The sequence below is a fragment of the Periplaneta americana genome, chromosome 10 (assembly GCF_040183065.1).
Source record: "Periplaneta americana isolate PAMFEO1 chromosome 10, P.americana_PAMFEO1_priV1, whole genome shotgun sequence".
Lineage (NCBI taxonomy): Eukaryota > Metazoa > Arthropoda > Insecta > Blattodea > Blattidae > Periplaneta > Periplaneta americana.
In genome coordinates this window covers 110,039,310-110,054,919 of record NC_091126.1, presented here as the reverse complement: position 1 = coordinate 110,054,919, position 15,610 = coordinate 110,039,310, and the positions used below count along the sequence as shown (strand labels likewise).

General features: G+C 36.1%; 1 protein-coding gene across 2 annotated transcripts in view; it reads right to left on the bottom strand.

Annotated features, from left to right (window-relative positions):
- The window catches only part of LOC138707952 (membrane-associated tyrosine- and threonine-specific cdc2-inhibitory kinase-like), a 196,892-nt gene that overhangs the window by 90,846 nt on the left and 90,436 nt on the right, over positions 1 to 15,610 (bottom strand). For both annotated transcript variants that reach the window (XM_069838022.1, XM_069838024.1), the window contains one exon: positions 134 to 335. In XM_069838022.1, coding sequence (XP_069694123.1) covers positions 134 to 335 — 202 coding nt within the window. The remainder of the gene's footprint in view (positions 1 to 133; positions 336 to 15,610) is intronic.

Genomic DNA, 15,610 nt, shown 5'->3' with positions numbered 1-15,610 from the left:
ACAGCCCAATTAGCATATAATATAACTTTTCTACACGCCTAAGATAGAACTTTTAAAACCCAATTGTACAATGATGTGGGTAGGAGGAGGTGGAGAGTAAAAGAAATGTTCGTGCATTTACTACAGTACTTACGTTTTGTGTGTTCATCAGGGAAAATTCCATTTCGTAACCCATGCCACAATGGCCCTTGAGATGGTAAATCCAAGTCTGATGCCAGCTCCAACATGGTTATTCCCAAACTAAATATATCGGCAGCCATTGTGAAGTGTCCACCAAAAACCAACTCAGGTGCAAGGTACTTAGAATCACCATCAACAGCATTTTCTGTATCTTCCTATAATTAAACAATCATCATTACACTGTTTAAGCAAATGCCTCCACTGTGAAGCTGCAGAATATTAAATATACTGTCAATTTACAGAAATATATCAACTATTGTGTTCCTGGGTTCCACTTTTATCTACAAAATATTGCTAAATTAATGCAATAAATGTCAAAAATTGAGCAATTATTTTTATGATTCAGATTGCCGTAGGTTCCATCCTCATCATTACGTCAAAGGTTCAAACCCAGCTGACAGCAACGAATTTCTAATGTCGATAAATATTCTTAGCATATATCTATCTTCAAAAGAAGTAAAGTGGAACTTACATGTAGTTATATAAAATAAACCTCTCCACGAATGAAATGTATCCAGGCCCCATTTTCATTGATCATGATCAATCTATCAGTCAATCACAAGAAGTAATGAATTCTTGCTTAAATGCAGTGTAGGAGACATGGTTAACACACACCACTATTACAAAAAGCCAACCTGTTATCCAAGGGTGAAAAGAAATCACTGCAGAAGTAATCAGTTGTTGTGAGGAGGAAAAATCGAGAGAAAATATTGGTTTCTTGATAAAGTATATGAAATAGTTGCTAAGTACTATGTAGAAAGTACTAGCTCGGTGAAAAGTGCAAAGGAGAATGTTAAATTAGAACCATATAGGTTAATTCTGGGAAACAAGAGGTGTTATATTCGGTAATTAATTTCCTGAGTAAAAGGCAGAATGTGGACAGCATAATGATTTATTGTACTTAATTACTGTTTTACTAATTTTTGAAAAACTAAATTGTTACATTTCAGGATTAAAACTCACGGCAAGTTGAAGTAGATGAGTTCAATCATATGTAATTCGGGATACCACAGAAGAATTCTATCTTGTTAAAAACATAATGCCAACTATTAGAAAGATGTAGTTTAATTAAGTCTAGGCTCCAGCCCAACTACATGCTATTGGTTACTCACTACTAATTAATAAAAATTTATAGAAAAATCACATTCTTTTTCAAAAATAAGAATACCAAGAGAAAATCCAAATTTCATACCGGCAATGATTGAACCAAATTCCACTACAGCAGAAACAAGTCAGTAAAATGCACAATGTTTTCTGAAAAGAGTGGCATTATCTGAGAGGGAGGCATGCATATCTGTTCATTTTGACTGCATGACATGGTGAGCTCTATGGGAGAGCAAGAAAACTTTTGAATACAACAGTACAGTCTAGGATGCTTCAAATAATAACACTGTAAAAATTGTAAACAACTATTTTATTATGCAGCTGCAGAACAGGAATTTGGGGAAATGGAATCCCAGCGCCCTAAGACATGGTTTGACTAGGAGTGTCAAAACGCCACTGAAAATAAAAATATAGCATATAGGAAATTACAACAGGGACATGGAACAAGAAGTTTACTTGAAGAGTATAGGACTAAAAGGAGAGCAGAAAAGACAATTCATAAGAGGAAAAAGAAAGAATGGATGAATGCTGAATTAGAGAAATTAGAACTTTTACGAGACTAGAAAGATACCAGAAATTTCTACAAAGGCATTAACACGGCTAGGAAACAGTTCAAACCAAGATTAACCTTATGCAGATATGAGGATGGATCTCTCATTAGTAACAACAATGATATTCTTGAGCGCTAGGTAAGACATTTTGACTGTTTATTAAACAGGGGCAGTGTAGACCAAGTAAGCACAACCACAGTAACAAACCAATCTGCTTTGAATGTAGTAAATGATGAAATAGAACCAATAACAATGGAAGAAATTGAGACAGCATTAAACAAACTTAACAATAATAAAGCATGTGGATCAGATAATCTAGCAGCTGAATTGTTAAAGAATGGTGGAAGAGGACTAAATCAATATCTGGAGCACATTTTCAGCTTAGTATGGAATACTGAAATAATCCCAAAAGACTCATAGGAATTATATGCCCACTACATAAAAATGGAGATCAATTAGTATGTGGAAATTTTAGAGGCATTACTTTCTTAAATACAGTATACAAAACGTTGTCTAATATCCTATACTACAGGCTTCGTCCTTATGTAGAGAACTTATTGGGGGACTATCAACAGGGTTTCGCACTGGAAAATCTACAATTAACCAGATTTTTATTTTACGACAAATTTTAGAAAAAAATGAAGGGATTTTGTATCCCACTTCATCTGCTTTTTATCGATTTTAAGTGTGCCTATGACAGTATTAATAGGGAAAGGCTCTACGTGGCAATGGAAGAATTGAATATTCCAACTAAATTAATTCGAATGGTTAAATTTCTAATGAGTAACACATACAACCAAGTTAAAATACAGAACCTAACATCGAAACCATTCCAAATACACAATGGAGTTCGTCAAGGAGATGCATTAGCATGCCTCCTATTCAATATTGCATTGGAAAGTGTCGTCAGGATGTCTGAAGTGTAAACATGGAGCAACATTTTTTATAAATCCACACAAATATTGGCATTTGCGGATGACATTGTCATTATTGGCAGATCCATGAAATATGTAAAGGAAGTGTTCCTTTCCTTGGAACAAGCTGGAAAAGAAATAGGCCTCACCATCAACAAGAGGAAAACAAAATATATGTTGGCAGATAATGGAAAGATAGTTGACAAGATAGACAGCCTGCAGATATCAGATTATAATTTTGAGAAAGTTGACAACTTTACATATTTAGGATCAGTGGTCACTAGCGATAATAACATGTCCAAAGAAATCTCTAATCGATTAATGAAAGCAAAAGAGCATATTTCGGCTTGAAATACCACTTTAGTTCGCATGCTCTATCCAGGAAAGTAAAAATTATTCTTTACAAAACATTAGTGAGACCAGTTTTAACATATGCGGCAGAAATGTGGTCAATCTCCAAAAACGATTGGAGATTTTCGAAAGAAAGATTCTGCGAAGGATCTATGGTCCAACATTTGAGGAAGGTATCTGGAGGAGGAGATGCAACTATGAATTATATAGACTTCTAGGAGAGCCAAATATAATCAATACAGTTAAAACTAGCAGATTGAGGTGGGCAGGACATGTAATACGCATGGACCCAAGTGAACCTTGCAAAAAAAATTATAATAACAAATCCAGGAGGTCAGAGAAGACGAGGTCGACCGCACTTGCGGTGGATTGATGGAGTGAAGAGGATGCCAGAAAGTTGGGGTGCAAGAATTGGAAGGCTGCTACACAAGATAGAGACGGATGGCGACAATTACTAAGGGAGGCCCAGGCCCACCAAGGGCTGTAGCGCCAATGATGATGATGAACTATTTTATAGGAAGAAGAAGTTTATTACACTCCCAATTTTCTATGATATGAAGTTCCATAATCATTTACTGTGTGACAATGACTTTTTGTCAATATAAACGCAACCTACAGCAAGGATCTGCAAAAGTACGTTAGAAGTGAAAGGAAGAATGTAAGTCTGTGCAATGGTGGACTGTACAAATAAACAAACAAATATAATGACTCTTGTGGTAGTTAATGCATCATAAACTGTATGTGAGCCATTCCAAGTCAATTTGGACAGTTTAAAGAGAAAAATGACCTTCATGTCATCAATTTTTATGAAAACTTTTTCATGCATTCTATGAGTGAAAATACACACATAGCTCTTCTTATTGTTCCCAAGCTTCTTTAATTTAATAGTTACAAAATATATAAATTTCCATAAGAGTCGACACATTGCTTCATATTAATTTTAATATCTCATATTCTAATAAAATTGTCGTTGGAGCACTGTTCTAGGCTCATTCTAAATCTAATTAAACACGATTTCGACACATATGGCATTGGAATAGACAAAATGTAGCAGTTTGTGTGTAAACTATAATTATATTCTAATTTTTTAATTTAAGGAATTTCGCTACTCTAAAACAATATTTAAAAAATATCGTTGCATTCTCCTAAATAGAGTGCAGTATGTGTGCAAAATTTCAGGATGGAACTCGAAGTTCAAAAAAATTAACTGACTTACTCAACAAGATGTTACGCAACCGCTGCACTGTACACATGTCGTAGTAACAGAGTAGTGTATAGATGAACATCAATCACAGGAGAGTACATTAGCATTAAACCAATGTTATTTACAGGAAAATAAAGTGTACAGAATCAGTTCAAAGTACAGCTATTTTTTCTTCATGTGAGACAGAGTATTGTTTTATTACAGCTTTGTTATTTGAAATGGGGATGGAAGGAAGTATTGTTAGTGTTCCACATAGTGATTTAGATTTCCAACACTGTTTTTTTTTTTCTCAGGAGCTCATATTTTATTTGATAACTCTCGTTGCTGAAAAATTTAAAGAAATGCCACTAATATTTTTCACAGCTTATTTGACCAATTTCTTGAATGTTATGATAGGATGTTGAAGTGGCTGAAGATTCACTTTCGCAGTAAGCCTTTTAGTGCTGCTGCCAATGCCATCATAAGGGCCTTTACTAGGTGATGTTGCAAAAAAAGTGTCACTCTACGCATACTCCAAAATTCCTTTCATGGTAGCATGTATTTACAAAATTCTTTCTATTCTTATATTGTGCACTTGCACAGTCAGAAAAATTAAATAATTTCATTAACAAACCTTACTTCCTCTTTTAGAAACGTTATTAAATAACATTTCTTTACGTAGGTTATTTTATGACGCTGTATCAACATATTAGGTTACAAATAACATTGACAAAGATGAACTTAATTAATTTCATGTTTAAGGCACCAGATTCCTTTATTTCTCTTCACATTCTTCTGTGAAATAGATACAAATTAATGCACCGTGGTCTGTGGTATGATTGTTATTCCAGTGAACATCCTGTACAGAATCTTGGATGACGAAGGTATAATTTTTCGAAAAATCACATATGACTTAACAATTCTTCTTCCTGTATGTTTTTGTTCTCTGTGAAATGTAGCTTGCAGTTGTCAAATAAAAGTATGGTGGTGCAAGGACTTGTAATTCTGTGGACAACTTTTCTAAAAAAAAAAAAAATCATCTTGTGACTATATGATTTCTAAATTTGTTCTATCAACTGCCACCCATTGGTTGTAAGTAATTTTCTCAATAATGTTTTCTTCACAAAAGTCTTGCAAGTTATTGTATAATAACCTTTTCTGGAAGCACATCTGTTATACTTTTTCGAAGTAATAATGGCAGACTTGCTGTTTTTCTAAACATGCGGAGACAATACCATATTTGAAGCTGCTGGAAAATTAATTAAGGTTGTCACGAAATAATGTGATTTGTAGGCTGGATCCATAGAGAAACTTTGCAATGAGGCGTGATAACCTCACATTGATGTCGTGTAATTGCTACCAATGAGATTTTTATTTTGTTTACGCGTTATTTTTTTATTTTTCTCTACATGCTCAATACATGTTTTCTCAAACACTCGGTAAACAATTCAACAAAAGTGAGTGCTTTAAACTATGAATGCGTCTGCAAGGTAATTTAGATTTGAGAACTGGCTATTTTTCATGTTCAATTTTCTCTCTCCTCGTCCATCCATTGCCTCCTAACCATCTTGCTACCACTGAGACTGGATCCTGTGGCCACCCTTGTGTTTGTTCTGTACTATAATACAAGTACTTTGTCGGTGCTGTGCAATGTTAAAGTGTGTGTTGTTAATGACTTGCAACATATGTATATTAATAGTGTAATCTATAATGGCTAGCCAGTTACCAGTAATTCAGGCCTAAATCATCATAGGATCATAAGGCGAAACCCTTTAGATACAGTCCCTTACCTTACATGGATACTTCATAATCTAAGTACATTCTTGTAAAAATCCCGCATGCTTTCAATGTTTTATGTTAGATTGTTAGTTTAAAATAATTATCTATTATGTCATGTCATCTGTCATTGCTCCACACGTGTTGATGCATGTTATCTTCTGGTGCAAACACAGAAGCATGGAAAGATTTTGCAGAGTCTTTATGTATCTATGGAATAAGGATTAATGTAATTTTCCGCAACAAAATGTTTTCTCAACTGAATTCACGAATACTTTCATGATGGTCAAAATACAGAGTGTTTCAAAAATACGGGGCATAATTTCAGGTATGTATTTCCCATATGTAGACAATCAAAATAGTTCATTACAACATGTATCCGGAAATGCTTTATTTCCGAGTTATGGCCTTCACAACATTGAAATTCACAGGAACGTTTTTCTTTCCGCAGGTCGTTGCCATCAAAGGAGACATTAAGAGGGCATTCTGACGGTTCATTCCGAGGCGAAGGTTACATTCAGTGTTGTGTAGGTGTTAGACTGTGTGACATGTATTCAAATCAAGAGCTGGCAGAGATACACTTCATGTACGGTAAGGCAAACGGCAATGCTGAGCTGGCTCGTCATTTGTACCAGGAGAGGTACCCACAGCGACAATGTCCAGATCAGAAGACATTTGTATATCTCCATTACTGTCTGTGCGAGTATGGAAAATTTAACTCTCCTGGTTTGGGAAGGGGACGACCAAGATCTACAACTCCAGAAGTACAGGAGGAGATTCTGGAGGCTGTGAACATAACTCCTTCTATCAGCACATGAAGGGTAGCACTGCAAGTCAATGTTCCTCATACGACTGTCTGGAGACTGTTGAAAGAGTATCAATTGTATCCTTATCATTTGCAATGTGTACAGGCCCTGTAACCAGCAGATTACCCTGCACGAGTTAGGTTCTGTCAGTGGTTCTTGCAGCAGTGTGGTGTAAATCCGAACTTTCCTGCCTTAGTATTATTTACAGACGAAGCACAGTTCACACGAGATGGCATAACAAATTTCCACAATCAGCATGTATGGGCGTATGAAAACCCACGTGCAACTGTTCCATCTCATCACCAGGTGCAGTTCTCCCTCAACATGTGGGCCGGTATCATTGGTGATTGATTAGTTGGACCCTATGTGCTGTACATGTAAACAGACTTATGGGGCAGGCGTACACAAACTTCCCGGAAAACACCATACCTCATGTTTTAGAAGACACTCCACTGATCAATCGTCAACACATTCACTTCTTGCATGATGGCGCTGCTGCACACTTCAGTCGTATGACTCGCCGGTACTTGAATCGAAGGTTTCCTGATCGATGGATAGGTAGAGGTGGCCCAATTGCTTGGCCTCCACGCTCACCTGATCTGAACCCTCTCGATTTCTACTTGTGGGGCCATTTAAAATCATTGGTTTATTCGTCTCCGGTGCCTGATTTGGAATCCCTTCGGAATCGAATTGTGGCATGTTCTGAGGACATACGCAATACTCCTGGAGTTTGGGATCGTGTTCGCAGGTCAATGAGACATTGATGTGAGGTCTGTATTCAAGCAGGAGGTGGACATTTTGAACATCTTCTGTAATGACAACGACCTGCGGAAAGAAAAACGTTCCGGTGAGTTTCAATGTTGTGAACGCCATAACTCGGAAATGAAGCATTTCCGGACACATGTTGTAATGAACTATTTTGATTATCTACATGTGGGAAATACATACCTGAAATTATGCCCCGTATTTTTTAAACACTCTGTATATCTCCCATCAGATCCTTATCGTTGAGTGGAGCTATGCATTCTATGAGCAGCACATGCAGTTCCTAAAATATCTCTTTGCAATTCAGTTTCCGCAGTTCCATCTTCAAATATATATAGTATTTTTTATTTTATTGGGTTATTTTACGACGCTGTATCAACATATATACAGTATATATATATATATATATATATATATATATATATATCACGCACACACACAGACACACACACACACACACACACAACAAAATTTATAAGCATTTATGCGCGTACATTTTTAATTTTTTCAATTTTGATTTATATTCCAAAAAAATTTTTGGCAGAAATAAAAATATACGGAGTTTCTTTTTTAACCCCCTAAAGCAGTGATCATCAACTCGGAACACTGTGACGTCACCTCAGCGTGCCCTGCTCCCCGCTCCACTGGTTCTCCTCTTCAGCAGGCAAAGCAATGACGAAAACAACTGTCAGAGGTTTGCAGTGGACACTCCTTTTTTGAGATAATTATTTCTCATATTAATCAAATTAAACTTAAATTAATGTGAATGCACAATACTGGTAATTACGTATATGAAACCAATTGATAGTTTAGGGATGAAATGGAAGCTGAATAAAACTAAATATATTGTTTCTAGATTTATACTTTCCCCTTTCATATTGCTATGTTATAAAATGTAATTATAACGTATGGCTAGTTAATGCATTCTATATAAATGTGCTTCATTTCAAAACATGTAACTGAAAAAGTTACAAAACATGACAACTGAAAAGTCTATATTGATATTATTGAACTCGGTTACAGTGCACTGTACTTCGTGTTTCATTAAATGATATTTACATATTACTTAAAATAAAACAAACACAAATGCATTATCACGAATCATTAGTGAAACTACTGACTGACCTTCTGTAATTCTGATTTTACCGGATTTTTTTATTCCTTTCTCGCATAATAATTGCTCAATATTATGCACTATGATCTGTGCAGTGCATGAACTGAGAAAAATTTGTAGATTGTAAACAGATGAATTAGTTATTCCTGTGATGAGATTTGCTTACTTTTCATTAACAAAAACAACTGTTCGCATGTTTATATGGATCCGAAAATGCAAAGTATGTTGGAAGCATGTTGATGAAGCGTGAGAAATCTAGTTCACGAAAAATGTGAATAAAAATCACCCACATTTCTTTCTAGTTTTATATTTCACCTTCAGTTCACTATTGAGTCATTCCACGTCAAATCGCACAGCCATAAAACACTACCTTCTCGGAAATGGTCGAATTTTTTTCATGAATTCCAGACATCAAATAAAGATACCCGTATTGTTTTATTTTCACAATTATTAATTATTTGTGTAGTTATGACTATCTGAAATTACGCAAATTATGCGCGCACTGTTACATAAACTCACTTGGAACTCTGTTTCTACAAATAACTGAGATTTGCGGTTTGGCGCATTTTAATTTTAAAGACTAAATACAACACTTTTTATTACTTTAGGCCTATCACTAATAAATTTAAAATTTGGCGTATTTTTTTAATCATTTCATTTTCAAAGCCTAATTACTATGTTAAATAGCCAAGTTAAAAATCTGAAAAAATTATAGACTTGTTCCCTGATGTATTATCTGTAAACTACTGCATTTAGAAATGTGGGATCTCCACACATATATTTGTAACAATTTATTTTCCGGAGGCATGCACGCGCTCGCGATTCCCAGCTAATGTACTACTTGCAGCCATAGATAGACTAGAGTCCACACCTGTGGAGTAACGGTTAGCACGTCTGGCCGCGAAACCAGGTGGCTCGGGTTCGATTCCCGGTCGGGGCAAGTTACCTGGTTGAGGTTTTTTCCGGGGTTTTCCCTCAACCCAATATGAGCCAATGCTGGGTAACTTTCGGTGCTGGACCCCGGACTCATTTCACCGGCATTATCACCTTCATCTCATTCAGATGCTAAATAACCTAAGCTGTTGATAAAGCGTCGTAAAATAACCTACTGAAATAAGAAAAAAAAAATAGACTAGAAGGCTGTCGGCGGCAATTTTTACGAAATCCCCCGTTGCATGTAATAACTGATCTCGCAACACTACGAAAGAAATGCATTCATTCATCAAATGATCAATACCTTAAGGAACAGTAAATATCTAAAGTTATCTTATTATTGCCAGAACAGCTAAGAGGGAGAGCCCTTCACAATGCTGTATGTTTATACTGTAATATAGCGAAGTGTTTAAAGATAGCAAGGCTGGGTAAGGCAGTAAACTTTATGGCAGTAAACAGATGGCAGGAGACAAAATATAGAAAAGAAAAATAATCAGTCAGGGTTTGAATTTCACGGAGTGACGTGACTTCTATACAACATCAGTGACGGTAAAGAACGCGTAACATATAACAAGTGTTTAAATCCATTTGACATTTCTAATCACGCGTTTAAAAAGAAAACACTAAGACGCATAAGTAGCGATTTATTGATAAAGCTCAATTTAAAGGAGTCTTTGAATGTGCGAATATGTGATTCCTTCCGTAAAAAATCTATCAACTTCCAGATAGGTCAGATGAAATTAAATGTGAAGCCGGTAGTTCTTGTGATATTAGTAAACATGAATCAAATAAAAGTGAGGGCAGAGAGAGTGATTATCCCAGTTATTATTCTAGCAGATCTATGGATACACCGCTAGAAATCACCAATATTGAGGAATTAAACAAGAGTTTGATGTCAATAGAATCCCCTATCAAGAAAAGAAAACTACAACGAAAACGATACTCCCGTGAAAAGTTAAAAAAAATAAAAGGCTTCCAAGCAAGTAAAGTTTTTCATGTAGAAGATGCATCATCATCCCTTCAAAAGTCGCCATATTTTATTTTTGACGGAATGCAAAGAAAATGTACAACCTGAAAATTACATAGTTAGGCCTATTGCAGACTTTTCTAAAAATTATTCATTTGTAATACAAGATTGAGTACAAGGTGTGCATTGGACAAAATGCCAAGACACAATACATCCTTTCGTAGTATATTTCAAAGAAGATACAGAAATTCGTCACAAAAATATTGTCGTCATCTCAGAAAGCATGAAACATGACACCGATTCCTTTCATTGTTTTCAATCTGAAGCAATCAACTTCTTAAAGCAAGAATTCAACGATATGAAAAAAATCATTTACTTTTCCGAAGGATCAAGTTAACAATACAAAAACAAAAAGAATTTTAAAAATAATTGCTTGCATGAAGACGATTATGGAATTAGTGCTGAATGACATTTCTTTGCAACGTCGCATGGTAAAAGTCCATGTGGTGGCATTGGAGGAACTGTTAAAAGACTTGCAACGAGAGCAGCCTATACAAGATCCTATAAAACAACATCAACAACAAAAAAAACTGTTTGATTGGTCACAAAAAAACATTTCTAAAGTGTCATTTATATTTTGTCCATTGAATAAGCACAAAAACCACACTGAAAATTTCCAGGCCAGATACCACAATCTAAAACCAATAACTGGTACATTAAAATTATATTCTTTCATTCCGTTGTGAAAAACTGAAGATTTAGGCCAAGTAAAACAATTTTCTTTCAAGAAAGAAGGTAGGCGAATGAAAATTTAAAGTGTAGTGTGAATGAAAACAAATGTTTAGAAAGCATAATGTACAAATGGGCCATATGAATAAAACTGAAGGATTTCCTTCGAAGCAAGAGGTTGAAGTATAAGGATGTGCTCCGAAGCAAAAGGTTGAAGTATAAGCATATGCTACGAATTGTAAGAATAACCTCTACCTTATCCTTCGACCATATGCTTCTAAGACTGGAGCATGTGCTCATGAATGTTGTTGTGTCGTTTCATGTTGCAGTACTGTGTATTTGTCGGCGCTCTTTGTCAGCTGAGTGCGGGTGTTCGGTTTCATAAAGAAATGAGATAAGCAGCAATGGTAAGCATCCCAATGACATAGCAAGTTTCCTTCTGATTCTAATAAACCACACTCATTTCAATCACAGTCCCACGCCGTGGTCTAAGGCATCCTGCCTAGGACTCGCGTTATGGAATGCGCGCTGGTTCGAGTCCTCATGAGGGAAGAAATTTTCTCATGGAATTTCGGCCAGTGTATGGGACCGGTGCCCACCCAGCACCGTGATGCACTTGGGGAGTTACGATAGGTAGCGAAAATCTGGTATCGCAAACCAGCTATAACGGCTGGGGGGATCATCATGCTAACCACACAATACCTCCATTCTGGTTGGATGATCGTCCACCTCTACTTCGGCATGTGAACGTGAGGCCAGCGGCCGGCTGGTCGGTCTTGGCCCTTCAGGGCTGTATAGCCGTGGATTTCCTTTTACTTTACATTTCAATCACAACTAAATAAGGATTCCACGTGATTAAAACTGCATCTTCCGGTTCAGACAGTGGTAGCTTTGTGTCCGTTGAAAGTACAATTATATTTTTAGCTACACATCCTGGAATATTAGAAAAAAGTGACAAGTTCCAGAAGTGAAGAGGAAAAGAAAAGAGATAGCATTTCAGAAAATGATAAAAATTATTGTAAGAAAATTCGGCATACTAATAAATAAATTCCTCTTAACATGCGTCTTTGAAGTGCCCATAATAGCATTATTAAATATTATAATTAAGCCTATTATAAGAAATAATGATAGTTAATTAAAGTTTCTACGTTAATCTGTGTGCATCAATAAAATACGAGTAGTAAAATTATACGAATGCAGTGACGTGAATATATATGAAGTCCTTCCAGTGGCAGGTTCCTCTTGCTCTTCAGTATTTTCATCTTCATTTAAATCCTATATATTATCTGTAAAGTCATAATTATGATCATATAGGCACTTCGCTAGCTTACATTGTGAAAAACAAAGCAACAAACAATATGATTGTTGGGACGTTTGAGGCAGCAATTGTACAGGCGTATTGTAGAATGAGAAACCCGCTTCTTAGTTGGCCAAAGGAACATTCTATTATAAATGTCTCTTTATTTAAAAATCCAATTTCGATGTGATACCATGAGCCATGTTTCGAAGCCATCACCCAATAGGACAATATTTTTAAATCTACTGAACACATCACGAACTGATGAAATTTCCATATTCTACAGTCAAGAACGGACCCTGGCCAACTGCAGTTTTACTCATAGTGGTCCGATGTATACCCATCTCTTCTGCAATACCTGATTGGAATATCCGATCGACCATGAACCGCAAAAAAAAAAAAAAAAATCTTCATCTCCATTTCCAAGGATGGCTGGCTGACTGGCTTTACGAGGGCTGGACACGAGACAGATTCGTACACTTGAATACGCTTTGGGCCATTGTGCACCCTGTATACGATGATTGTCCAAATCCGACAGGTGGCCTGAGTGGCATTCGTGAATCTGACACTGACAGGTTGGCCATTCTAGCTCAGCCCCAGATACAGCCAGGTCCCGTTTCGCGACGATAAACTCCAGTGGCCGGAGCTCCAAGCCCTTCCTATATCAGCATCGGAAACCCGTACTACTCCCAAGAATTCACTCTAACCTATTTTTACTATTGCAGATAATAGATGAAATGGAATGTTACAGGGAAACGGGAGTATCCCGAGAAAACTCTTTGCAATGTCTGATTTGTCTACCACAAACTCCAACACGACCTGGCCGAGGATCTAATCCAGGCCTCCGGGATTGTAGACACCACTTGGGCCCCTCCTCTCCTCTCCTGTGTTTCTTCCAGAAAATGAGATGTAATCCATTGGATATTTTCTTCATTAAGTGTATAAAAACTGTTATACTGCTCCCTAACATTACAGCAACGTAATTTGTAGTATTTTTCACGACGTAATGCGACTGGTAATTCAACCAGATCAGTAAACCACAGAGATGAGTCTGCTCCTGACCAGACTTCACTTTTTAGAAGGATATGCTTCTAAATCGAAGGATATGCTTCACTTTATTCATACATTTTTTCTAATTCTGAAGCAAAAGGTTGCGCTCCAAGCAAATGCTTCTTCCTGTGAAGCAAGTGCTCTTTTCCTATTGCGTCATCAAGAGCAGAAGGTTTTGCTCTGCATTTTATTATTAAAATCTGAAGCACATCCTTCAAAATAGTAGAGTAAAAGGATATGCTCAACTTTATTCTTACGGCCCAATATTTGAGGATATCATAATAAGTAAATTAGCAGTGTTTTCTCGAGTGACTTGATCCCTACTGTATGTAATCTTGCAACGTTCAGTCGATCATCCAGCGCCGATAAACCTCCCAGTGCGCTTCAACACTTCCCATCCACTGCTGCTGCACTGACCGCTACACATTGCATCGTAAGTAATTAAATTTCCATTAAAGTATTGGAGATCCCATTGTGATTTTTTCTGGAATTATTAAGAATACTTCAGTGCACCTAGTAGGCATTTTTTTAGATTTTTAATACAGCTATTTCACACTGATATCTAACTTTTAAAAATTGAATCATTAAAAAAATATTTGTAATAATTATATTAAAATTACTTTGTAAATATTTAACAAAAGACAGTACTTTAAGCTTTTAAATGCATTTTTTCAAAAAAAATTTAACATACATATCCTCGGAAATATGACGCTTTAAATGTTGGATTGTGCGACATTTTTAACGAATTTTAACATGCAATATTTTAAAAACATGTGGACTTAGGAGGAAATAAAAGTACACTTGCTGGTTTATCAGACCCATAGAGTTGGTAAAAAAAATATAAACGCAATCAGAAATATGAAGGTCAAAATTTATATAATTTTGTGGATTTGACGTGGAATGACTCTATTACACTGTAAGTCTATAATTTCTAGCTGAAGCTCAGCAGGAGCATCATCTACATTAGGGTGAAGTGAAAATGAATGAAAATTTTATCAAAAATGGCCTTAAAATTTTTAATTATTCCAAAAAATTACCTTCTTTCATTGTTTTTTCTTCATTTATTTTTATTTTGTTGTATTTTAATAAACTTGGACATTTAAGGTGTTTAGACTGATACTGTCGTTCCCCTAAAAAAAAAAAAAAAAACTACATTTCAATTTGAATATTTTGAGGTGCCACAAGACCGTAGAGTTTTCATTATTTTTCATTAAAATTGGTTTGTATGTTAGTACCAATAACCCATCGGAAAATCTGGTTGTGTTGGCCACCTATGTAGTGAAAGTATACGCACCAGTGTGGTTTGAAATCAAAATGAAATCAGAATATTGGAATGGACCATGGCACCTCTGGAAAATGATTCTGTTCAGCAGATACCGCCAGAAAATCTTAAGATCATTGTTGATCCTGTGATCAAAAGAAATTCGTATTTCGTACACCCCAAAAATTTGTTAGCTATGCTAACTGAAACAAGGAAGACATCAGGAAACTAGCCTTTTCTCGTATATTTAGGGCCAGAAACAAACAACTCAGCAAAAATGTAAGAAAATTTAAGGTACCCAAGCTGAACTTCCATGCTTCGAACTACTATGAAATCATAAGTCATGTCATATGAGTTACATCAGTTCTGAACCACCCTTAACTCAGTCAATCTGCGGAGAAGATATCAAGAGCCATATCAATGATAATGAACCACTGACATTTCCAAAGTTCTTATGTCATACACTATCAGTAGAATGGTGTGTTCATTTAGTGACTGAGCCTACTTCAGCAGTTTGTGAACCACAAAGGAGCAGATATATTAGGGCCAGATTTAAATGTAGGATTGCCCTGCCTCATTTCAACAAAAAGAACACCTGTGGAGTAACAGCTAGCGCGTCTGGCTGCGAA